Source organism: Neolamprologus multifasciatus, chromosome 16, assembly GCF_963576455.1.
Source record: "Neolamprologus multifasciatus chromosome 16, fNeoMul1.2, whole genome shotgun sequence".
Classification (NCBI taxonomy): domain Eukaryota; kingdom Metazoa; phylum Chordata; class Actinopteri; order Cichliformes; family Cichlidae; genus Neolamprologus; species Neolamprologus multifasciatus.
Genome location: NC_140454.1, coordinates 23,425,107 through 23,451,649, shown reverse-complemented (window position 1 = coordinate 23,451,649; position 26,543 = coordinate 23,425,107). Strand labels below are relative to the sequence as shown.

The window sequence follows — 26,543 nt, the reverse complement described above, 5'->3', positions numbered from 1 at the left end:
CCAGAGCATTCAGCTATGAAGTGGCGTGATGGTGAAAGCCTAAATTGCAGTTCTTCACAGAAAAACTTCAGAGGAGGTTTATGTTGTCTGAAGGTCTCCAGTCTGCTGTGTGCACTGAAGTATATATTCTCTTTGAACCCTCAGGTTTTTTTTTACCACGATGAATACCAGCACGTCACTGACTTTGTTTTATTATTGGCAAACTAAAGGTGAACTGAGGCTGTCTCTAGTTAATATTTCTGTAACATTGTTTGTACTTTCATTAATTTAATTCGAAAAATTTCAAAGGAGGCCAATTCTCCACAGAAGCATCTGAAAACAACCTGTGTGTATTAAAAAAATATCAGATGTAGGTTCTCCTACAAACAAACAACAACAAAAATAAATAAATAAATTGTTGTTTTCAAAGTTCTGAGCAAGAAGCGGGTTGCACACTAAAGTAGACTGTTGCTGCATCCATAGGAAATAAGAGTGTAATGAAAAACACATGATTACATCAGAAAGTCTGACAAAAGTGTGTGCATTCACACAATGCCGTAGAGGGAAAGACTTCAGCAGTGGTCTTAGAGAGACAATTGTTGCTGTCCAATCTGGGAAAAGTTATGAAGCCATTTCTAAACAATTTGAAATCCATCATCCTACTGTGTGAAAGATTATTCACAAGTGGAAGGCATTCAAGACAGCTGCCTATCTTGCCAGGAGTGGACATTTCAGCAAATTCACTCTAAACTCTGACCATGAAATGCTCAGAGAAACTACAAAAAAAGGAAAAGAAAAAAAGAGTATAAAAAAGCCCAAGAGCTACATCTCAGACTGTACCGGCCTCAGATTGGATGTTAAATGTTAAACTTCATGGCAGTAAAATTAGAAAAAGACTGGAAGGAAGAAGGAGCTCCCAGTGTTGCAATAGTCCAAAGTCCAGACCTCGACCCCAGTGAAATGATGTGGTGACCCTGAAGAAAATGCTTGCAGACCTCTACGAGTTGAAACAACATTGTAAAGAAGAGTGGGCGAAAATGCCTCAACGGTGTTGTAAGAGACTGATAAAGTGCAGCTTAAAGTGGTTCTGTGTCTACCGAATCATAGGCTGTACTTAATTTCCAGACACTGCATCTGGTTTTTGGCTTTGCTGTTAAATATTGTAAATAATGTGTAATATCACATGTTGCTCTTCATCTGAATTTTGCTCATTTTTACCATAGTTTAGAATAGAGGGCGCAAGACATGAAGCAGAAAACCACTCTGAAATCACACAGACTGTAACTTTAGGTTGCTTTGGATAGTAATGTGCCAAATTAATGCTATATAAGAGTCATTGGATTACTACTGCTTACTAGTAGGCAATAGGAAGAAATAAACCTGAGAACTTGCATTGTTTTCACTGTGGTTGCAAAAAAACTATTTATACTGTGAGGCTCTAAAAATCATTCAATTTTAGGGTAAATGTGAAATTAAAGTTAAGATCAGGCAAGCACTGCAAGTCTAGAGAAAAACAATTTAAGTGAAAGTAATGTCCTCTGTTGTAATGGAAAAATGACCGTGCGTGTGTGTTTGTGTGTGTGTGTGTGTACGTTTCACTGATGGATCTGAGAATGTCTCAAAAGTTCAGACAGTGCTCGAGGCTCGCTGTCTCATGTCGAGCAACATCAGACTGACGGTTTCTCACTCACACACTGGGAAGAAGGATGGAGAGCAAGTGGCACAATGATATGTTTATTGAGAGGCTTTGGATAATAGAAAAGGTGACGGCAGCTGCTGGAATGTCACAATAATTGACCAAAAAAAAAGAAAAAAAAGAAAAGAAAAAAGAAAAAAAAGATCATAGACATCAACATCCTTATCTAGAGACACACGCGCACACACGCACAGTCATTCATACACAAACATTCTTCACCTCCACTCCAATCACTCCAGAGAGAGAGAGAGAGAAATCTTATCAATGCACAGGACAAGACGGTATCACGAGTTCTACGAGTTAATTTCTACATGAAAAAATTCACAGTTAACACATCGGTGAGGGAGATTTCTTTTTTAGGCACAGCAAAAGCAATAAGATGTTCATCTCAACAACAATGAAATAATGATAAAAATAAAACATTCCACACATTTCAATAAAGCTCAGGGGGCCCAGGTGCACTGAATGTTTACAATGGATTTGAGGTGGGAAATATCTTCGATTTGCAGCCTCCAGGGGCTCAATTGAAAGGTCGCTCTCAAAACAAAGGAGAAAACAGTTTAGGGGTGTATGCAATAAAGGTTAAACGACACTAGAATGTGGCTTCTTTTAACTGGAATAGTACCAGAGTAAGGACTCAGTTCATCTGGTTTTACCCCCTGTTTACATCTTTATATCACTTCATATACAGTGGTGTGAAAAAGTGCCTGCTTTCTGATTTTTTGGTATGTTCATCACACTTAAATGTTTCAGATCATCAAACAAATTGAAATATTAGACCAAGATAATAATAATAATAATGTATACTTTATTGATCTCCATGGGGAAATTCCTCTCTGCATTTAACCCGTTCACTCAGTGAAGCAGTGGGCAGGCACTGGACGCTTGGGGAGCAGTGTGTAGGGACGGTACCTTGCTCAGGGTAGCCGTTCAGTGGATTCAAATCCTCAACCTTCCGATCATGGGGCCACCAATCTACCTACTGAGCTATCCCTGCCCGCCCAAGATGACACAAGTAAACACAAAATGTAGTTTCTAAATGACGGTGTTTATTATTAATATTATTAAGGGGAAGAAAATCCAAACCTACATGGTCCTGTGTGAAAAAGTGATTGCCCCACCTTGTTAAATCATGATTTAGCTGTAATTAACCAAGGCTTATTTACTGCCAGACCTGGTGAATCAAGAAATCCCTTAAATAGAATCTGTCTGACAAATGGTGAGAGCCATTATCCACACCTGGAGAAAACCTGGAACTGGGGGGGATTTCCCAGGAGTGGCCAGCCTACCACAGTTACACCATCCAGGAGGTCACAAAAGAACCCGGAACAAGAACCAAAGAACTGCAGACCTCACTTGCCTCAGTTAAAGTCAGTGGTCATGACTCCACCATAAAAAAGAGACTGGGCAAAAATGGTCTGCATAGAGTTCCAAGACGAAAACCACACCTGAGCAAAAAGAACATAAACTTGACTAAATCCGATTGACCTGACCTTAAAAAAGCAGTTTGTTCTTGAACTACAAATGTTCTGCAAAGATTCATCAAAATTCCTCCACAGCGTTGTAAAATACTCATTACCAGTTATCGCAAACATTTGATTGCAGATTGCTGCTTCTAATGGTTATTATGTTTAGGGGGCAATCACTTTTTCACACAGGGCCATGTAGGTTTGGAATTTTTCCCCTTTAATAATAAGACACTTTCATTAGGAAACTGCCTTTTGTGTTTACTTGTGTTAACTTTGTCTAATATTTAAATTTGTTTGATTATCTAAAACATTTAAGTGTGACAAACATACAAAAACATTGGAAATCAGCAAGGGAAAAAACACTTTTTCACACCGGTGCAAATATACACATTTAAGATTTTGCAGAACTTGGGACTGGAACATTTAATATAAATGTGATCCCAGGTTGTTCAGAGGAATGGCTATTTTTAATCTACAAATGTCTTCACTGGTCTCCTCCAACGCTTTGAAACGATCATATACGAATAAATAACACACAGATAATATCACAGACAGTTACTGGAGTTGTTGTTCTTTTTCTATATTTGCAGATCGAGTTCAGAAAGTTCACTGTGTTGTCGTGTGTCGTTGTCTGTGTAGAATGCTTCAGGAGGACGCTAAATACCATATATAACCGGGTAATCAGTGATAATTTAGCAGTCACTTCTGCACGTCGACACGATAAGCACGCTGAGACAGATCCGTGCGCGTTTCCTCCTTTCGTCTTTGGAAAACCTTGTGCTGAGATAGAAGGGAGAGTCTGTGACATTCCCCCACTCGCCCTTTCCAGCTAAAATACATCTACTGTAGCAGCTGGACTGAGAAAAACACGGTAGCTCTTTGACAGGATGTATGTCATATTGTAGCCTTGAATTCTTTCAATGAGCGCCACTGAGTGGATAGGCTGGTGTTTTTATTTTTGTGAACGGAAGCATGTGCATTGTATATCTATGTATCTATGTATAGAGAGATATATAGATGTATAGATATGCACTAGGTTTGGCTGTTTGCTATTTAATCAGTACCTTACAGTGGCCAAAGGCAACCACACAGTCAAACAAAGGAAGCACTGAGGCAATAAACTGTTTTCAAGCAGCCTGAAAAACAATACAACACTCAAAAGACTGAGCAATATTGCTGGTATTTAGAGTCAGCTCACACACAATTGCTAATCTAGAAAAAAAAACCTTTGATGTTTGCTTTAAAATTATATTTTAATTTCTAATCAGAATAAGCCTCTCTTATGGGATGTAAACTTTGATGAGTTGTCTTGGAGTTATGGTGCCTTCACATCATATCCGAGTCTGTGTCGCACCCTGATAGTCATAATAACTACAACCGGGAGGCGTTCCTTTTATTTTTTCTGTCATTTTTTCATCCCCTCAAAATTTTTCTCCCACAATTCAGCGTATTTGACTTGGCACAGGATGATAATAGATACTGAATACCTGGAAGCCAGATGAATACAGATGGCTTCCTCATCTCAGCCAAATGTATCAGTCAAAACTAATAAATTCCAAATGTAACAGCTTCAGTATTATACCGTCAGTATTTGTGATACTCATAGGGCCGACTGCCACGAGATTGTGAATCCTCGCAAAGTCCTGGGAATCTTAAAGAGGGTTTTTTTTAGCATAATGCCTCCCTTCAAAGTGCAGGTTCCTGCACATTTTTGCAATCTTTGTCAACTCATATATTCAAATATTCATAAGATATTAGGCAGATATTTGGGTGACACATCATCGGTAGATATATCACATGAACCAAAAAGCCCAACACACTTATGAATAACATAAACCAAAAATTACTTTATAAGATGACAAGGATGGGGCAAATATGCCTTTATTTTTTCCCCTTGTAAATTTAGACTGTCGTCTGATTTAGCGGTGGCGGCAGTGGGGGTCAGTCTGTCCTACAAATTCTCTGAAGGACGATTTTTCCGTCTCTGAATTGAGACAAATACTTAAAATGCTTGACAAAACAGTGAGAATCACATTAAATTTAACCATTTAAGCAATGAGTGCCTTAAAGCTTATGTCTTTTTCCTTTATGCATTTTCTTCCATTACACTTTGTTCCTATTCTTCATGTCTGACTCTGTGCCACTGGCTGAATTAGCTACCACAGTGATACTATTGCTTCACATGCAGCAGATCATAATGAATGCTGGATGTGAACTGGCTTTATTCAAAGCAACAACGTACACATACACTACAGCGATGACTTGTGGTTAAGGATTTTAGCCAAAACTTAATTCATTTGAGATAACATTTTTCATCCCCACAGCTAAAACATGTTAATCACAGTGGAGATGGCATTAAGTGTATCTTTGTATGTTCCTGCATCACAGACAGACGTGTTTATTTGCTGTGCGCTTGTTTGGATAAGCCTATGCCTGGATGTACTGCTTCCAATGTTTCTGAGTGAGTGTCTGTGTGTGTGTGTCAGCTCAGCAGATGGAGTTTGATTCTCACCACTGGGAAATCTCAATCCCACAATGCACTGGGAGCGGCGCCAAATGAGGAAGAGGCAGTAGCAGCAGCAATGAGGAACCAATCATAGTTTGAATGCTGAAAAAATGTGCTTCCCCCTCTCTCGCATTCCTTCTCGTTGCAGTTCCTCCGGGGTTAGCCATTGTTGTGCTATCCATCAGCATGAATTGGGTCTATACATGAGTTAATTCTTAGCTTGTGTGCATAATACATGCACACGTATCACAGACACAGAAAAAAGCGATTAGGACAGATCACAAAGGAAAACGGTGACAAAATGAATTTGAGGTCAGTTCCCAAACCTTTTTTTTTTCTCATTTTTTGAGCAGACAACCAGAAACAGCTGGAAATTCTGCTTTAGAAATAACAGCATAAAAATTCACAGCAACACAACCAAACGTTTCATCACTCTTGGGTCGAAGGGGAATCATTCCAAATTTAGGCTTACTTTTATCTAAAATATCTTACTTTTTTTTTTAAACCTCTTCCCAAATCCCCCTAGCAGTCAAAAGGAACATCTTTTGTTGGGTTACTGCGCGCCGGAGAGAGGAAAGAGGAGACGATGATGGATTCTTAGCTTTACAGCTAAATTCACATCTGTAAAAACATCTACTCATGCAACTACAACCAGCAGTTAACATGATGATTCAATAGTAATCAATAAAAACAAAGTGCTCCCAGTAAAAGAGGCCGGATGGCAAGACGATCGGAGAAATCGCTGTGATGTGTCAACGCAAACTGATGTCATCACATTCCCTTGCCACAGCAAGGCAGGATCAGATCATTGTCGTGGTGTACAAATGTGTGTGTACTGTATGTGCGCGTACGCTAGGGTTTGACCAATATGTTAATTTTGTTGCCAAAATTAAGATTTTGGATTATTTTACTGGAATTTTTTGTTGATGTGAAAAAGCTTCCAAGAGGAATTTAGTTATTGTGGGCCAGACTAATTGAAAAATCCAAGTAAGGTTTGTATCATAGCAGATGACTGATTCTCTGATACGCGATCAAGGAATCAAACTCATCATATCATTGGTGGGTGCCATTAACTGATATCTGACTAGATGGCGCCAACAGCAACTCCCTGCTATCCATGACAGCAAAATGACATATAGCTACAACCCTAGAGTGTGGTTGTGTGTGTGTGCAAATATGTTTGCTTGCTCACAGTGAAAAGCAAAAAAAGCATCTTCCATCCCCTGTAGCCCTTCTTTGGCAGGTCTGGAAAAAAAGAAAAGAAAAAAGAAAACTAAAAAAAAAACCCTAAAAGAAAGAAATCTTTCCTCTCTAAACAACCAATCACAGTCCAGCACTGGATTATGACACTCGTAACAAATTGCTAGCAACGCCCTGATGTGAAGTATGAAAAAAAAGGGAGGAGAGAATGACTGGCCGCCCTGAATATAGGGTCTTTTTTAATCTGATGTTGTCAAATGGGTTTAGTCCTGTTGGTCATCCTTGTCTCATGCTAGTGGAGGTTCAGCAACTGGAGGCTGATTTCCCATAGGCTCACTTGCAGCTGGGGATCAAAGGTCAGCGGTGTTGTCATCTCCCTGCACCCATTGGCCCAGTAACCTCCTCCACAATCTCCCTCCAGAGCAGGTGACAGAGCAGCAGAGAGCACAGTGGTAGCGCCCTCTTCAGGAGTCTAGGAACAAACACATAAACACAATTAAAAATTTAAAGAGCTCCTGCATATAAAATATATAAAGAAAAGAACTGGAATGGATGACAAGATCAACAACAACCTATCTTCACGAAGACAAAAAAATGTGCCTAAGTGTGTGTGTGGACACGGATGAAAGAGTAGGGCTAATGTCACTGTGTGTTAGCATCACTGAAAGGAAGGCTCAGGGTAAGTGCATGTGTGTGTGTGTGTGTGTGTGTGTGTGTGTGTGTGTGTGTGCTTTCATGGGTGAGCGTACGCTTGAGAGCGCTGGTGCTGATGCATTTTAACAATGATCTCAGTGTCAGCAGTGAGACCAGCAGCAGGTTTCTGAGCAGAGAGAGGATCACAACCTGAAAGCTTTAACAGCACACTTGCAAACTTGTGTATAACAGTACGTGAATGCTGTCTGTGATGTGTGTATGCTGTACTACTGTGCAATAATTTCAAACATCAATTTTAATTGTTCTTCTAAATGAATTATCATTTTGCTTGAAGGGCTGAATTTTTAAGTACAAAAAAGGGGAGGGGGGTATTGGCAAGCAAAACGTGTTCTTCATAATTCATTTTGCTGTCTGTAGTTAAAAAGTCTCTCCATCCACGTAGGAGTTTTAGTACAGAAAGACAACAGCAACAACAAAAACCCCCAACTCTTTCTGTGATTGGGGGGAGGGGCAACGGTTTCCATGGCAGTTGGATTTTTGATCGTAGGGCCATTTTAAAGTATGCAGATGACACGGTCATTGTCAGTCTTTTACATACACGGAAAGGAAAACCAGCCATAAACATGCTATTGAGCAGATTTTTATCTCCAGCTCAACATATTTAAAACCCAGAAAATAATTGCGGATTTCAGGAAGAATTCCAGCACATCTGATTCCACAAACATTAAGGGTCAAACCAAGGAATGTGTCCCTACAAACATCTGGGGACTATTATTGATTCAAGCTTGAATTTTCACACAAACTGTGAAGCAGTGTCCAAAACATTTATATATATCTACATTTATAATAACCTGTAAATTTGCAATTTTTGTACGTATCTTTACATATACACCGTAATATTGCATACTCTGTATATATTATCACCGTGACAGTGTTGCAACTACTTGCACTTTAAATTCTAATTACACCACATCTACAAGCACTATTTTACTTACTTATTATTACTTTCTTTTAAGTTAGTTTTTAGTCTTTTTAGTTGTGTGAAGGGAACATGCAAAGTAAGAATTTCATTACTCTGTGTAACCAATTGTGTTTTGCAGTGTACATGACAATAAATTTCTTGAACCTCGAATCTTGAAAAAGGGTCATCAAGCTCCTCCTTTCATATTGATAAGACCATTATGACAATATTTTTTTAAAATCTTTTATTGAGTCAGTTTTATCTTTTTCCTTGGTGTCATGGCGACCTGTCTTTGAAGGACAGGAACAAACTGAGTCAAACTGTAAACTGGTCAGGGCAGCTGATTGGTAAATTGCAGCTTAGCTTAGAGTCGATGTATACCAGACAGTTGTAAAGGATGGCCAGCTCTTAAACAATGATTCCCATCCCCTGTGGGATTTTTAGCTTTTCCAGAGGGAAAAAGCTGAAAAGCTATTGCAAATTGTGCACTTAATTTAAATGTATTTATTAATTTATTACATTTTTTGGCCTTTTTATAGTATTTATTAGTTTGGGGGTTTGAAGCTGTGGTTTTATTGAAGCCTGGAGAATGCTCTCTTTCACTCTGTATGCGGAGCCAGTGTGTCCAGTGTCTGGTTGATGGGTTGCCTGCTCTTTTAACTGCAAAAGAAATCTACCTAAGGGCATCAATAAAGGAACCTGAACCTTCTCATACTAGCTCATCTATTGCTTTGTTGTTCACCACTTCACTGCTTTACTCTCATTGATGCTGCATTTTTGTTGGCATTATTACTTCCTCTGAATATTGATTGTGCCGCACTCTCAGAAATTGTACTAGGTTCATTGACTTTCAATATGGGAAATGGGAAATAGGTACAGCAATTTACTGAAAGATGGAAATACAGTATAAAATGCAAAAACAGACTTTTCACAATTCTAATGAACTCAAAAGTCAGTATTTGCAAACTCTATCTTCATTCTTTAATATACAACTGAATTTTTTGTGAATACGCCAAGTATTCGTTAATAGTCTATCTACCAGAATTCTGAGAAAAAAGTCAGAATACTGACTTTAATGTCAGAATTCTGACTTTTTCTCAGAATTCTGAGAAAAAAGTCAGAATTCTGAGATTAAAGTCAGAATTCTGAGATTAAAGTTAGAATTCTGTCTTTTTTCTCAGAATTCTTTTTACCCAGAATACTGACTTTAATGTCAGAATTCTGACTTTTTCTCAGAATTCTGAGAAAAAAGTCAGAATTATGAGATTAAAGTTAGAATTCTAATTTTAATCTCAGAATTCTGACTTTTTTCTCACAATTCTCTTTTTTCTCAGAATTCTTTTTTTCCAGAATACTGACTTTAATCTCACAATTCTGACTTTTTTCTTAGAATTCTGAGAAAAAGTCAGAATTCTGACATTAAAGTCAGTATTCTGGGAAAAAAGAATTCTGAGAAAAAAGACAGAATTGTGAGAAAAAAAGTCAGAATTCTGAGAAAAAGTCAGAATTCTGACATTAAAGTCAGTATTCTGGGAAAAAAGAATTGTGAGAAAAAAGACAGAATTGTGAGAAAAAAAGTCAGAATTCTGAGATTAAAGTCAGAATTCTGAGATTAAAGTTAGAATTCTGACTTTTTTTCTCACAATTCTGTCTTTTTTCTCAGAATTCTTTTTTCCCAGAATACTGATTTTAATCTCAGAATTCTGACTTTTTTCTCAGAATTCCGGAAAAGAAAAAAAAAGATGTGCCCACTTTTTTTTTTTCCCGCTGGCCCTAATCCTCTTCTGTGGGTATAAGGTCTGGCCAGCGTTCAAAGAAAAACTCTGAAAAACCTTCAGAAAGCCTAGAGAACTATTGCTCAAGACCACTCAAACCTGTATATTTTTTTCAATAGTCAGCAGGGAGCGCCTCCTCTTGTTTCAAAAAGACTTCCAACTAAATAAATGCCTATTAGAAAATGACCCACGGTTCCTTTCCTCTGTGACCTCCATGGATCTGACTTTGTTTTGTGATTTAGGATCAAGTACGCTGTCCTCTTTCAATGTTATGTGGCTCTGCAATCAACTAAATGATATGGCTTAAGCAGGGGTTAAAGTGGGCTATTAATTAAATTAGTTTTATATAAAATACTCTCTACTGACTTTTCATATGCTGCAACCTGGCATTGCTCCCAGCTAACGACGTGGAGATAGTTAAATAAGAGGAAAATCATGACACCTGACAGTTTGTCTACACCCTCAAAACATCCATTTTCCTGTTCCTCCTTGGGATGAATTCATGGTGTAGATTGCTGTCATGGTACCTAAGCATCCTACTAGTGCTAAAAAAAGAGAACCGTGCATAACAGTGGCAGATAATTTAAAATGCAATTTTTCAAACAGATCAACAAATATCAACAGACACAGTTTGCAACACTGACACGGATGTTTCAGACGGGTGTTTTTTAAAATAAGACATTGGCTCTACACCTGATGTGATGCTGATCAGAATAGTTAAATTGGCTAAATCAACAAAGAGCAGTAAAGTAGCACCTGTCAGTTGATGACAGCATCTACACAAAGAAAAATCTAATAGTGGTGAAATAAAGTGACATATTTCTACATCACTCTGTGCTCTTCATTTAACAACCTGCTTCTACGTATTTTCCCGATGTGGCACCATTACACCCAATCTTAGGGCAAAATCCAACTTTAATCCCCGAGTTTAAAATAAAAAGGTGTTGTAAAAGGCAAAATAAAAGTGTGTGTGTTAGTTAATAATTAGATGGACTATTTCACATGATAATAAGTTTGCATACTGTATGTGGGGCAAAACTATTCCAAAGGTTGTGCTCACAGGCAAATGTGACAACTGTGGCTTGGGGCTCAAACATGCACACACATCTTCTTCCATTAAATCTCAGGGACATTAACAGCAGCCTGGGGTCAGTGCTTTAAGTTATGCAAAGAAGTCGTTAAAATGTAACACAAAGTGAAGAGACTGGAGTTTTAGTAGCACTTCTATTTTCAGCAGGGTGGATGGACTGTGTGTGTGTGTATGTGTGTCTGTTTCATCTCATAATAAAATCTGTAGAGTGCCCACAGTCAAGTTTGTAGGTTCACATCTAACAGTTTTAACTTTAGATGTGTTTTAACTAAGATTTCCAGTTCCAAAACCTCACAACGCAGAATAAACTGCAACTCAAGAGTTGAGGAAACACTTAAATTATCCAGGGTTTCTATCTTGTTGTTACAAGCTATTCTTCTAACAATAAAATAATTTGAAGCTCAATTACTGTAATCATTCTGTGATACAGTGTGAACAGTATAAAACGCATTTACTTTAAGCACATGTCAACTACATTTGATCTGAACCGTACATTGTGTGCTACTTCTCTACAAGGTGAATATTACAGTTGGGACACAACAGAAAATGCAGAGCCGTGTTTTACCCTGAAGAGCAGGTGAGCGATGACACTTTGTGCCAGATGGAGGGGTGTCCAGAGGTGGCGGTAGAGTGCGGTATCCACCATGCCGGGATCCACGGCACATGAACTCACTTGGAAACCTCCACTCTGCATCTCTTGGTGGAGGTGGAAACTGAATAACACCTGGGCCAGCTTGCTCTGACAGTAAGCAGCATGTGAGGAGTAAGATTGGCTGAATACAGAGAGAGCAAGAAAGAATGTCAATTATTATCCTCCCTATGAAAAAGCCCCTTATTAAAGTGGCTGTAGCTCAGGTGGCAGAGCAGGTCAGCCACTAATCTGAAGGTCGGTGGTTCGATCCCAGGCTGCCTCCTTGCAGCATGCCAAATATCCTTGGGCAAGATACTAACCCCGTGTTTGCCTGCTGGTGGTGGTCAGAGGGCCCGGTGGCGCCAGTGTCCGGCAGCCTCGCCTCTGTCAGTGCGCCCCAGGGCAGCTGTGGCTACAATGTAGCTTGCCATCGCCAGTGTGTGAATGGGTGGATGACTGAATGTAGTGTGAAGCGCTTTGGGGTCCTTAGGGACTGAGTAAAGCGCTATACAAATGCAGGCCATTTACCATTTTAAAGTAAGAAACTTTTAACACAGCTTTTCCAAAAATCTGATTAAATTATATTAATTCACTTTGCTAACAAACTAAATTCCTCAAAACAAAAAAAATAATTAATTAATAAAATATTAATAATTCTGTCCTCAACTATATAATGTGTGTAGTATGACAGAAACTTAAAATTATTATTTAAATAACATAATATATTTATAATGTCCCCAAAACTTAACAAGGGTATTGTTCAAGTTATGCCAGGCTTTTGGATGTTAAACACCAATATGTCTATGTAATGACATGATGACGATATTCAGGCTGTTAATACATCTTGACAGCAGTGTTGAGAGCTGGAGCGATACTGAGCCAACTGGAACCAACAGTTGTCCACTTGTGCCAAACTGAGATGTGTAATACTGATCTCAGCATAAAGAAGGCAGGTGAGCACAATACACAAGGATGTGAACCGCTCTTCTTAAAGAATATCGAAGGACTGACTTTATCTTTTTTAATAAAGCGCTTAATGTGAATGTCACACATCATTAAATATGGTTGTGGCTCAATAGCAAATGGCTGATAACCACCAAACACTCAAGTGAAAAATTAATGACCACTGTGACAATAGCAACTACCTGAAATGACTCAGTTTGCATCTGAAGCAAGCATTTTTAAAGTCTATATATCATTTTAACTATTTACTAGTTTATTATTTGTTATTAACTTCAGGTATTGTGTGCATCAGATGCATGTCTTTGGACATGTGCGTCTTTGTGTTTGTGTGTACCTACCGGCTATTCAGGTCATTTAGTCTGATCTGTCCGATGCAGTGAGCTGAGGATGAGACGTTGACCACACGAGAGACATGACCCAATTTCCCAGAATCCTTCAGTGTATCCAGGAGTAGCCAGGTCAAAAGGAAGTGTCCCAGGTAGTTCACACCGAAGTGCTGCTCGAATCCATCCTCCGTACGCCCCTCAGGAACCAGCATAACACCCGCTTGACACACACAAACACACACAAAAAAATGCATTTTAGTATTTCAAATGTGAATTTAATTCAAACGCTACAAGACTAATTTAACATTTTACATATAAAAGTCATAGAGATAAAACACAAAAAACGCAAAGGTTAAAGTGAAACCCATACATCAGTCAGTAATTTCTCTAACTAGTCTCTGTAAAGCAGCGTGTGCTCCTCAATTAACAACCTGCTTCTGTTTCACTAGTGCATAAATGTGAACTGCAGCAAACACCCTCTTTAGGCTATATTTCTTAAAAAGCTAACAGCACAGCATACCTGTGAGCTGTTGAGGGTTTAAAAAAATAGTTCTATCAATATCAAATATGGCTTATATCATTAATAGTCCAAAGTTACATTCATTTAAGTTTAATCAGACACACCTGGAACATGACAGCTGTTTTCAATGAGGGAATACTTGAGCTTAGTATATACAGTATCCAAGGATGCGTGCAGAACATTTCACAGTGTGACTGGATCTGTGTTTAATTCTCAAACTCCCTTTAAATTCAGCCAGGCGACTGCGTTGAAATTACACAGCTGCGCAGAGGCTTTCTACTTCTCTCAATAAATATTTGATAAACTTTGTGCAGAGTCCGGCTGCACGCTCACATAACACAAGGACAGAACACAAAGACTCACCATTATTGACCAAAATATTGAGCGGCAGGTCCCATTCTCTGAAGCTCTGGGCGAACTGACGTACAGACTGCAATGAAGCCAAGTCCAGTTTCTTGAACTCCACTGCAATGGACACACACACACACACACACACATGCATGCATCAGAGCCATTATAAATGGATTAATTCTCCACGACACTTTGCCGGTAAGACATCAAAGAGTGTATTAATCATCTTCTCCAGCGGGCTTGGTGGATTCCTACACTGCAACACTAACAGCACTTCCATTGCTCCATCACATTAACAAACCTAATACTCCCACCAGAACTCCATCAAAGCTCAGCACATTGTTATATCAGATCTAATATGTGATAAGACACAGGTAAGAGATCAGCTTGTCTCATCAGAACATGAAGGGGGACTGCTGGCTTTAGTAAGCTCAAGTGTCTGCACGCTCACAGCAACACTGATTTAAAAAAGCTTGACAAACCGAGCTTTCCTGGAATGTATAAAATTTTAAGTAATAAAATAATAATAAAATTCTCAAATCTGTTCATCAAAAAGGGATATGTCATTCTGTTTGGGGTTTGATCAACGAGACCTACTTTTTCCACGGTCAAAGCTCCGTGGCTCCAAACACAAAGTTACCTCAGCATCCCTTATTAAATGGCCAGCCAGGTAACAAACCTGTGACATCACACCTTAACTAAACCACTGAGACACCCAAGGTGCTGCAGGGTTTATTGTACAATAGTAACAGACTGGTGACAAATTAAAGGAACAAGAGCCCCTCCAATGAGAGCATCTTGTGGCTCTGCTATGCTGTGAGGGGTATTTTGCTTGCACCGTTTAGGTCCACTTGTCCTTTAGAGGGAAATCAATACAAATCTGTTCTGACTGATCACCTTTCTCCCATGCTGAAGCCTTCTATTCTGATGGGAGAAGGATCATTTTTTCCCAGGATGACAATATATTCCACGGGGTATTAAAGGTCATTGAACGTGTTGATTACGAAAAAAATGTCAAATGTATGATATGGCTTTGAAAGCCCACAGGTCTCAACCCAAGTGAGCACTATGCAGGAGAATTTGAAATATATCAGACAACACTCTCCACCACCATCAACATCAAAATGCCACATGAGCTGTTTTGATCTGCACAGTACCATGAAAATGTTAATCAAATATGCATTCAAGAATCTCTTCAGGCTAAAGAAGCCATGATTAAAAGTTCTACTGCTTTTTATTCTGCACTTGAACAGATACCATAATGAGGCATATATGACTGTCATGCAATATATTGAATAGTGCAAAATCTCTGTATAGCAATACCTTTTTAATGGTGGGTAATATAGAAGTGACCCCTAGTGGTCACTTCTCTTGTTTATCGGGAACAGTTTTATGTTGTCTTTCCCCGTTTTTGTGGTGCTTCTGCTTCATTTAATGGTGCAAAAAAAATAAATAAACTTTCTTCTTTTTTACAGACTCTACATTTGTAGAATGACCTTCCCACTGCAGACACGACTGCTGACTCACTTCTAATCTTCAGCAGCAAATTGAAATCTCATTCCAGCAAGAAATGTTTCAAATTGTTCTTTAACCCTCTAACATCCTCTGTGTGCATTTCTCAGCACTTCTAGATGGGAAATATTCTTGAAAAGTAAACAATCCTGTTCTATTAAATGCTAAAACAGAAATCCTATTTTGGGTTCACTGGCTTAAAGCAACAGAGAAATGAGTTGATCACAGAAAGGTGACACCCAAAATATACACAAAAAACGAATACATGACTCTAATAGCAAAGTAATATATACTAGTGCTCCCATCACATTATTGTTTTTCTTACTCTGCAGACCCATAACTCTACATGGCTGAAATTGTTTTGCATTTTTCGTTGCCAGTGGAATCCATCATGTCTCTTTTTTATCTTTGTGTCATTAATATGTAATAATGTAAATGTAAATTTAAAAAAATGACCCTCTATTAATTTTAAGGTATTAATGCAAAATTATCAGGAAATATGTCGTCCTTACCAGGTCTTTATTTTAGGTAAATACCTAACCTTAACACATGGCGTATTACTGTGTGTCATTCATTTGAACAAACTAAGCCAAAATGCAGAAGCAGTGTGTGGAAAAACTAAGTTAACCCCCTGATTCAAAAGCCTGCAGAACATCTTTAGCAGCAATAACTTAAGGTCATTGTTTTCTGGAATTACAACGCTGTTTCATGTCATTGAGGTTTGCAGGCGTTTATAAGGTTTTTAAGCTCCCACCATAGCAGACAGCAGATGAGCAAAATAGTAAAACATCTTCTTTCATGGAGGTGATCACATTTTCTGCTCATCAATTAATTAAGTGCATCTGATTAGAAGCGCCTGGCTGCTTACCTTCTTAATTTGGATGGAAACAGAATCAGGGTTAGATAATAAATAAATCATGACATGGTGTAACAAGGCCGTCTTTTATACTTCATTTGAGGTTGTATTGATCTAATTTTAAGACTAGCTAAGGGCAGATTGTGTTTTTATTATATCATGAGATATATAAGATATATAACCCTATGATTACAGTGAGAATTTGAAAGTAGAAGCTTACACATTCTGACAAGCAAGACTCAAGCTGCATGAAGCCTCAGGATTATTCACATGGTTTGGCCTTGCATTTTTTAATAGCACTGTCAAATTATATCCCTCAATTCAAAGTAAAGCCTTGTGCCTTTCAAATATCTATAAAATAATATAGTGTTTCCTTTAGAACTCAAGTAAGCCTCTAACGTCTCAAATATAATGGACAAAGACAGGAGGAGGACAGAGAGAGCACAGGGAGGACGAGTTGATGGAACTGATAAAGCAAAGGGCTGCTGAGACAGATGAGAGTGCAGCTGTTCCTGATGAAGGTCTGATAGCAGTCTTATCTCCAAGCCACGCTACTCACCTCCTGCTGACTGTGTGTGTCTGAGAGGGAGAAAAAGAAAGAAAGGAAGAGAAAATAATAAGAACAAACCCGGTGTGTGCATCAGAGTGACCGTGAGCACAAATTTGACTTAGTAAGAGTGTGTGCTTATGCGCACCTGAAAACAGGTGCACGTGTTGCAGGAGAATTGTGTGTGTACGTATGTCTGTGTGTGTGCCATGCCCGTCAGTCCTCTCTTGTCATCTTGAATGGGGCCTCTCGAGACTGAGCCCTTTCAGAAAACCCAGTCGTATTTAGAAAGCCCCTGGGAGTGAAATGCCATTGATCATGCGTGGGCCTGCACCCCAGGATTTTCTCTAACACTCAGGCTCCTTGACTCAATCGCTCAACACTGTGATTGTATTTTATGTCTGAAAACATGGTGCGATGAAAAACCTTTGGAGGCGTTGTACCGGATCTACTCACTGACTCATTCACTGTTTATCTTAAATGAGCTGCAACTTGTCAAATGTGGAGGAACCAAACTAAGTAAAGTGGTTTTAGTGAGATAATAAAGTGGTTGTTAATTTTGTATTACTCCTGAATAGTAGATGACAAAGATAATAAATAAATCAAGAAAAGATGACATAACAGTTTGTTTCTGAGCAAAAAGTCATGAAAATAACCATGAAAGTCCTCCATGAAGAGCGATTACCAAGGTTTGTGATTCTGCCTATGAAAAGCAAACACCTTACCTGGTTTAAATTCACTCTCTTTGCCCTTCAGGGATGTCTCCCTGTGCCGTTTCACTATCGACCTGTACTTGTGCAGAGAGCAAACATGACTTCTTTGTTGAACTAAACTACAGCTGTGGGGGGAAAAAGTTTTCACAGGACTCTATGTAATCATGTGAAAAACTAAGTTTACCCTTACTACTTCCATACTTGATTAACTGATCAACTGACCATAAGCTGAGTTTTGGCAGTTTGCTGGTCTGAAGTATTCAGCTATGTCAAAACAATCTTTCAGTGAGTGGACGGACTATACAGGCTTCAGTAAGTTGTTAAATGTTAAAGTTCATGACAGTTGAAGTAAAAAAAGACTGAACAAGTGCAGCTTGTTTGGAAGAGTTCCCAGAACAAAGCCTCTTCTCTCTAAAAAGAACACGGCAGCACGGCTTAGGTTTGCAAGCTGGCAGCCAAAAAACCCCACAAGGCTCCTAAACAATGTCCTTTTGGCAGCATTGCCATAATACACAGCACCACGTCTGGCTTGCTGGATTTGACTCCCAAATCTTAATCCTCTACCTAAAAATGAAATTGAAGTTGGCAATTTTACACAGTGGAACAGAACATATATGGTGATCAAGTACAAGCAGTAAGATTGGGACATCCAGAGAGTTATTCAAATGTAGTAGGAGCAGCAGAAGTGGTCCATAGGTGGACATTGAAATGACCCTGTCTTTCAAGGTAACACTCTAATTTAAATTAGATGAAGTTGTACTTTTTATAGGTGGAGGTACATTGTATATTACTATATTCTACAATTAGAATATTTATTCAATGCAGACAATCTGTATTTTATCTCTACATTTTCTGGCTTTGCATAATTTAGTCTCTTATCCGTTCCATTAATGTAATTTGCAATTTCAAAGTATGAAATTGTCCCTCATTTTAATCTTTTCTTTTGGATTAACTCACTAAAACTGCTGCTCTACAGTACTTCTATTTTCAGTTTAATGAGATTGCCTCAGTTATCTAAACGGACGAGCATGTGGCCATACAGCGAGCTGGTCATATAGCATGACACTGGTGCAGTATTGGTGCATGTGCATAATTAAAAACCAAAAGGTATTGAAAACAGTCAACTTTGCTATGAGAATAAAGTTGGAAGACGATGACAAGACTCAGTTCTAGTAAAAGCTGCCAAAGCTGACACAGGCAGGTCTAAAATATTTAGTAAAGTAAGTTTAATGCTGATTTTAAATGTGACAAAATGCCTTAAATCACAATCTCAGACCTTTTTAAAATAAAGACATTTCCACATGTTACAGCAGGGAAAGCACAAGTGTAAATAAGTAAAAGATAATAATAACAGCTGACTTCTAGTTATTCACAGCCAAGAATTACTGTAACTTTAAAAAACCCCATAAATAATTTATATCTGCATATGAAATAGTTCTGAAACAAGATGAAGGCATTACTTACAATTAGTTTCATACAAACAGTAACACATTTGTACTATGCTTCATTTTTGCCTACAAAAAACACACAACGACCCTTGAACGTTAGGTTTCACATTTATGAATTGAAGTCTTAAGGGGAACAAAAGTCAAAGGATGGTTTCATGCAGCCATTTCTAACGCTGCTTTTAAAGCTTGTGAACTGTGACCTTCCCTTTCCCCCTTTTCATCTCAACCAGCTGCTCTTAGAGTCCCAAGTGGATGGAAAGGCACAATTGTGTCTGTAATTTTGAACACTAAATGTGATTAGAAATGGGTTCTGCCACATCAGTGCACAATCAGAGTAACTACAGTAGCATAAGAGCTACCGAAAAAGATAAAACCTTTCTGATTGAAAGTCCTTTGGTAACATTTTAAACTGAACTTCCTCAGTTTTTACCAAAGGTGGAAAGTAACGAATTACATTTACTTGTGTTACTGTAATTGAGTAGTTTTTTTGTGTATTTGTACTTTTTAAAGTCCTTTTTCAAGTCAGTAATTTTACCTTTACTTAAGTATATTTTTTAAAAAGTATTGTACTTCGCTACATTTTCAATCACACCCGTTACTGAGTAAGTTAAAAGAACAAAAACACAAAAAAACAACAACATTGCGCTTCGGAAATACTGTAGGGAATGATGGGTAGTAGAACAAATTGGCGTTGGGTCACGATAAAGATGGAGTCTGACATTGGTGGTACGGATCCAGCGAAAAAAGAAACCCCGTCAAATTCTGCTGACCCTGAACTCGAAGAAGATGTGAACCCCTGGCCGTATTTAAGGGACCATTTCGGCTTCAAGTGCAAGAAAGGCAACAGCTTTATTATGCAGTGTAAGCTGTGTTTGCCCAGAGAGACCGAGTTAGCAGCCTTTAAAAATTCCACATCAAACCTGCGCAAGCATGTAGAGGTAAGTTAAATGAAACTTGTACATTTATTTTAGCAAAAAGGCTGTGCTCAAGTTAATCACATTAAGTAAAGACATAAAGACAAGGGGCAGGGATAGCTCAGTAGGTAGAGTGGTTGCCCCATGATCGAAAGGTTCAGGGTTCGACTCCACTGAACAGCTACCCTGAGGTACCCCTGAGCAAGGTACCGTCCCTACACACTGCTCCCTGGGCGCTACATTGGTGGCTGCCCACTGCTTCACTGGGTGAATGGGTTAAATGCAGAGGAGTAATTTCCCTACGGGGACTAACACATACACATTATTATTAATTATAAGCTGTTATTGGGCACGTTGTTGTCCACACAACTTAAAAAAATTTTTTTACTTGATTGGTAAATTGTCAAAAGAAAATGTGTTTACTTCCTGTTTGTTAATAATAATCATTTATTTAAAAAAAATAGTTAAATTAGACAGAAGACAGAAGCGGCTACTTTCTTACTTAACCCACACATGTTCACACTGCAGGCAAAAGAATGACATGTGCTATGTGCAGAGGTGTTTTTTTCTGTTCTAAAACTGATCTCCCTGTTGGAGCTCAGTCTGGGGGGAGTTATTTTTTTCCTCCTTATGTTGTGCATTTTCCATTGTTATATCTCTCTGACCTGTATTCCCCATGTGATGTTTGTGGAATGTATGTATGGTCAGAGGGTAAGATGGCGCTGGCAAAGGTCGGCAGCCTTAACCCAATTTCCTTCGGGGTCAACCTTCAGGATCAATAAAGTTTCATTGAATTGAATTGAATTGAATTGCTCCTCAAAATTAACAGAGCAGGGCCAAGTTAAAAAAATTAAAACACATTTTTATAGCAGCTGCCGTACAGCTCAATTCAGTACTTGTTCTCTTATTTGACAGTTTAGAACACATTCTCATGTAAAAGAATTATATGGTTTTGACAGTTTGGTTGGTTGGTTTGGTGACCATTATCCATTTTGATGTATAGACTTGCAGTTTAACTGCCACTGCACTTTAATTTGTAATGTTTTTCTTTTAATTAAAAAACAACTACTTTGTCTTTTTTGCACCACTCAGGAGAGGCTGTCCTCCTGCTGACAAAAAAGTAACTATGTAACTGTGGCGGAGGTGTGGTCCCGGGCGCGGCTGCAGGGGAGGAGTGGTGTGGTGAGCTCAACTGGGCGGTGCTGGAGACGCAGGTGAGAACAGCTGATGGCGTTTTGGACTGATGATGGTTTCCTTCCCCTTTATAGTGAGACGGGAGAGGAGCAGAGGAGGGCTGGAGATCAGCTGAGACCGACAGCTGTCAAACTGTGGTCGGTCATAACAAAGGAAACAATAAATAAACTTGGCATCTGAAGACAAAGACCTGGGCGTGTGTGTGCCTGTGTGTAGTGCATTTCACAGTAACTTTTACATTTTAAATGAGCTACTTTTTATTTTTACTTTAGACAGGTAATTTTACTTGTACTTGAGTAAAATTTCAGCAAAGTAATAGTACTTTTACTTGAGTAAAATATTTTAGTACTCTTTCCACCTCTGGTTTTTACAAACACAACCTGCTCTTACTAAAAAAAAAAACCCCAACTGTTTAGCAGAGATGCTTTTTTTATGCTAATTATATTTTTGAGATTTTATGTATTTATTTTAGGATGAGCATAATCTAAAATTACAAAATTAAAGGGAAATTCAAAGCATTTTTTTTTACGACCCATCACTATAATGGTCATATCAGCCAACAAACAAACAAACCAGGAAAAAAAATGTTGAGCCTAATGGATCCAAATTGGACTGAAAATGAGGTATATGCCTGACCTACATGTATTTGAGAAAAGCAGGCTGCCGCCACAAAATGTAGGTTAATTTGTAAAGGTAATGTGATTCATGCTGTTGCTTGGAGACACGCTATCAATATATCTCCATATCTGTTATAGATGTATATATTTAGCAATATTAAGCGATAGCAACATCAGGAAGAATGAACATGAGTAGCTTGAGAAATACCAATGGAGGAGCCGGAGCAGCTACTGCAGATCGGGAAGGTGAAGGCTACAGTGGTCACTGTGATGCCCAAACTGAGAGAGGAGCTCCAGTAGATTCCAGGAATAACATCCGAGATATCTCTTGAGGAGAGAGTTGTTCTAGGAACAGCAAAGATGGTGCACAGGGCATATCTGTGGTCTGACACATCAGACGTTTTCTTCACTCGCAGCTTTTACCTTTAACAACACTCTAAATTACTCCAAAGGGCCCAATCCCTAAAAGTGAAGGTTGGGTCCGTAGCACTAGCTTACCACTATCAGAAAATTACATCAGCAACACAAAAAACTGAAACAAAAGGTGCTTTTTCTTTGGAGTTTCTGTAGTAATTGCAAACGGCTGAAGGAAGCACTATCTTCATGTGGCTTGTGGTTAATGTAGATTACAAGTCGCTTGTGACACCAGTATACAGAGAATCTAAGAGATTTTGTACCTAAAACCTAAAACTAACATTGTATATTTTTAAGAGACTAATACAGAAAACAAAAACAGTGTTTATACTATTGATTTAGCCTGAATCAAATCATGAAAAGCAATTGAAAAGCTGTTCAGTTTAACTTAAACTTATACTGGAAAGGAGACAAAAAATTAGGAAGTGAATTAAAAACATCCAAAAATCTCTTATGCTTTCATTTAACATGAATATTGTTAGGCTAGCTGCTCCAAACAAAGTGATTTTGCTCTAATTAATCCTATCTGAACTAGTGTGCTCCAACTGTGATTAGAATGTGTAGGCTAGGCATGCAATAGAAATGTCCATTCAAATTTCATTCTGACATGCTCTGCTGCAAAGCTACAGTCAACACAGTATGTCTGGAGTGGCTAAATTGCATTGTCATATCAATCCAGGACATTATAGAAGATCTGGGGGTTCTGGTTGCCATTTTTCTGCAAAATATTGCAGAAACGTGTGTGTATATATATATATATATATATATACATATATCCTACAAACACTAATTCCAGTCTAAATCATGATCGGCAGGTAATGATTATGTCACCTCATGCCCAACTTGCAGTATCACAGTAAACCTCCCTCCATTGCCAAGCATATTCTTAATTGTCATTTTTCATTCAGTTTATTGGCCAAACAACTCTAAAAGAGCAACACAGTGAAAAAGAAAAAAATTATGTCAGGACAGCCTGTTTCTCTTACCCCAAATCCTCGCTTTCCACCTGGCTCTAACATGCATCTTGTGTCCCGATTTTGACTACAGTAGATTTGATTAAGCTGGATTACACCTAAATCTGATATTAAAATGCATTAGTGCCAAACACATTAAATTTCTCTTCTGCTCGTCAACAGGCCGGAGATCTTGCATTACTCAATGCTTTAAAGGTGACAGTAAATACCTTGACATGAAAAGCCTGATTTTTGCATTGCACTCATTAGTTTCATTATTTATTTGAAATATTTTGTTCTTAATATACCACAGTATAGTATAGTGTCAAGTCATAAATTCCCTTGAGTTTCTAACCAATCAGTTCTACCCATCAACAATATTTTCTGACTAAAAAGATAAATGAACTATCTTCCCTGAAGGATACATCTTACGGGACCCAGTGGGGGAAATATAAATAGTTTGACTTTAAATCTGATAAACAACAAAGTGAAATTCAAGAGTATTAGGACTGGGCAGCCTGCCAGTCTTAGCTCCTCCACAGACGTTTTTATTCGGCTGATGTAGGAGAGAGGAGGCTGGCTGGTCGAGTCCAGCGTGCAGCGCTAATGGGACGTTGCTTTTCAAGACAGCTGTAAATGTGAATATGTGGCTACTGTGAGTCAGTTTCACACAGACCAAAAAAGAAATCACAGAAATGCTCAAAACTAATTGCTGTTCAAAATTATTCACAATATCACACTTATAACCACGTAGCAATCCCTGAGGTACAAACGCGCACTAACAAGGTCAACCTTGTATGAACATCCCATTGCACTTAAATTGTGTTTAGAGTTAAAGAGCTTAGGTAAAACAACAATGTTTTTTCTAAGAAGGCAGCAGCTGCGTTACCTAAGCTGGAAGAAATTGTAATGTGTGCTAAGCAGACAGACAAACACACATAGGTTCCCCTGTTTCACACTGCTAATCTAGGCCTTTGGTTTGAGGCACAATGTGTTACTTTCAAGTGCACCGTGACTAAAGTTAGTGGGCAGACAGTGCTGCCTGTGGCAAAACACAGAAACACCCTGCATCTCCCAGTGTGTGTGTGCGCGCATGTTCATAATTTAAAGTAAAACCCTCTAAGCTTCATTGTCTCGCGCCCAGGTGCAGTCCAAAATCATTAGCATATTTCACAGGATTTTGCTAGAGGTTTCCTAGGGACATTACCTCTATAGAGTGCACAATGTACCGCTACATGATTCCCAATAGACCAAAAACACCTTTCCACATTAAAACAAATGTTAAAAATCCCTCAGCTTACAAACACTCAAATAACATCACTGAATAGTGAAATGCATGGTCCTGAGGCTGTGTGACACCTTTCAAAAGAGTAGACAGTTAATAATACAGAAACTTTACTGAAGAACAATGCTTTTTTCGTCTTGGTCGTGGAACACTGGGCCAGCTCTTTAACCTCTTAAGTATACTTGAGGGTGTGTGGTAATTTGCCAAGCAACTCTACAAGTATTTTGTAGACTTGAAAGCATTTAACTATATCCCTCGGGGTGTCCTCTGGTGGATTTCTCTGAAGTATGAAGTATCATGCCCATTGTTACAATCGCTCACAGTCAGAGCCTGGTCTGCATTGCCGGCAACAAGTCAAACTTGTTTATGGCAGAATTTCTAGACGCAACCAAAATTCCTACGATGCATTTTTTGATGGTCTTAGACTCACGTTTGCTTCTTACAGATGATTTGGTAATCAGTCGGGTTGATCTACTACATTCCCACCCTCACCTTTGCCCACCAATGGCACGTAGTAACCAAATAAATGAGACTGCAGATATAAGCAGCAGAAACAAGCTTCCTGTGAAGTGGTCTGGGCTTTCCCTTTAGAGGTAGGATGAGGAGCTCAGTCATCCAGGAGGGACTTAGAGTAGGGCCACTGCTCCTTTGCATTGAAAGAAGCCTGTTGAGGTGGTTTGGGCATTTGGCCAGGATGCCTCTGGGTGCCTCCTAGGCGAGGTGTTTTGGGTATATCTAACCAAGAGGAGAATCTGGAGCAGACCCATGAAACGCCTGGGAGATTATGTCTCTCAGCCAGAATTGGAACATTTTAATGTCCCCCCAGAAGAGCTGGAGGCAGTGGCCAGGGAGAGAAAGATCTGGACATCTCTGCTCAGACTGCTCCCCTCAGAATCCGTACCCAGTAAGTCGTAGAAAATGGATGGACTGACCTATAATATACTGTCATTTATGGAAACCCGTTTCTTCAGTAGAATTGTTTCAGTGTTTTAAAAAATGGATTAACAACCAGAATGTGTTATCTACATTTAGGGTGCTTTTTGTGTAACAGGAATTTTGCTTTTATAAAGATGGCATGAAAAAGATTGCTCACCACAGCCCCATAAAAACTGCTTTTTAAACGGTCAATTACATTATATATCTATATATAAAATCTGAGTACTTCTATTTTATTGAGTTATTGAGTAATTCTACAATAATGTGCAAAAATCTTGAGCCACTCATCATTTCTTTATATTTTTATAGGAAAATTGGAAAAATATACAATGATCTATTGAGATTTATAGAAAACCTGAACTCTTGTAGGCAATCCTTGACTGATATTGTTCCATTTATATAGATGGATGGAGGATCCCCAACACCACAGACTAAATAACCACAGCCCCACCCCACGACAGACCCTCCACCGTGTTTTGCAGATGACGCACATCCTCACTGTTGTAACTCTGTCTCCTGACCTCCTCTGTTCATACTGACGATGATTTGAACCAAAGATTTCGGATTTATACCTCAGCCATTTCTTCCTGTTTCTTTTCTTTACAAATGGCTTCTTAAAAGCCATTCTCCCACTAAGACCATTTTTGATGAGTCTTCAGCAAACAGTAGATGAATCAACTGAAGTGCCAACTGCTTTTTTCTTAAGCACAAGACTTTGAAATATTGTTCACGTGCTGTAGAAAATGTTTTAGGCCTGCCACATCTTCTTTTTACATCCATTTGTCCAGTTACCTGATATTTTTTAAGGACATAGTACACATGATGCCAAGACATGACAAGTTTTCAGCAAATAGCTCTTAAGGAATTATCCCGTTGGTCACATTGTGCAAAAATACAAATTTAAGCCTGTCCAACTATGTTTTGCCATTTTTCGTTAGATTCAACTAAAGAAATTATGTGTTTATGTGACAGGCTGCTAGTAACAAAGTAAGTGTTAAGTGGCTTGACAAACAAACAAAAAAATCCTCTGAGA

At 38.7% G+C, this 26,543-nt stretch overlaps 1 protein-coding gene across 4 annotated transcripts in view; it reads right to left on the bottom strand.

Moving 5' to 3' along the window:
* Positions 1-234: 234 nt before the first annotated feature.
* LOC146500857 (polyprenol dehydrogenase) overlaps positions 235-26,543 on the bottom strand; it is a 63,640-nt gene continuing 37,331 nt past the window's right edge. For 3 of the 4 annotated variants that reach the window (XM_085135282.1, XM_085135286.1, XM_085135284.1), the window contains 5 exons: positions 14,134-14,235; positions 13,263-13,470; positions 11,896-12,103; positions 7,188-7,322; positions 235-6,895 (listed from right to left, as the gene is read on the bottom strand). In XM_085135282.1, coding sequence (XP_084991408.1) covers positions 6,839-6,895; positions 7,188-7,322; positions 11,896-12,103; positions 13,263-13,470; positions 14,134-14,235 — 710 coding nt within the window. In that variant the 3' untranslated portion in view covers positions 235-6,838. Of the gene's footprint in view, positions 7,323-11,895; positions 12,104-13,262; positions 13,471-14,133; positions 14,236-26,543 lie in introns of all 4 variants that reach the window. The other variant, XM_085135283.1, reaches the window with a different exon arrangement.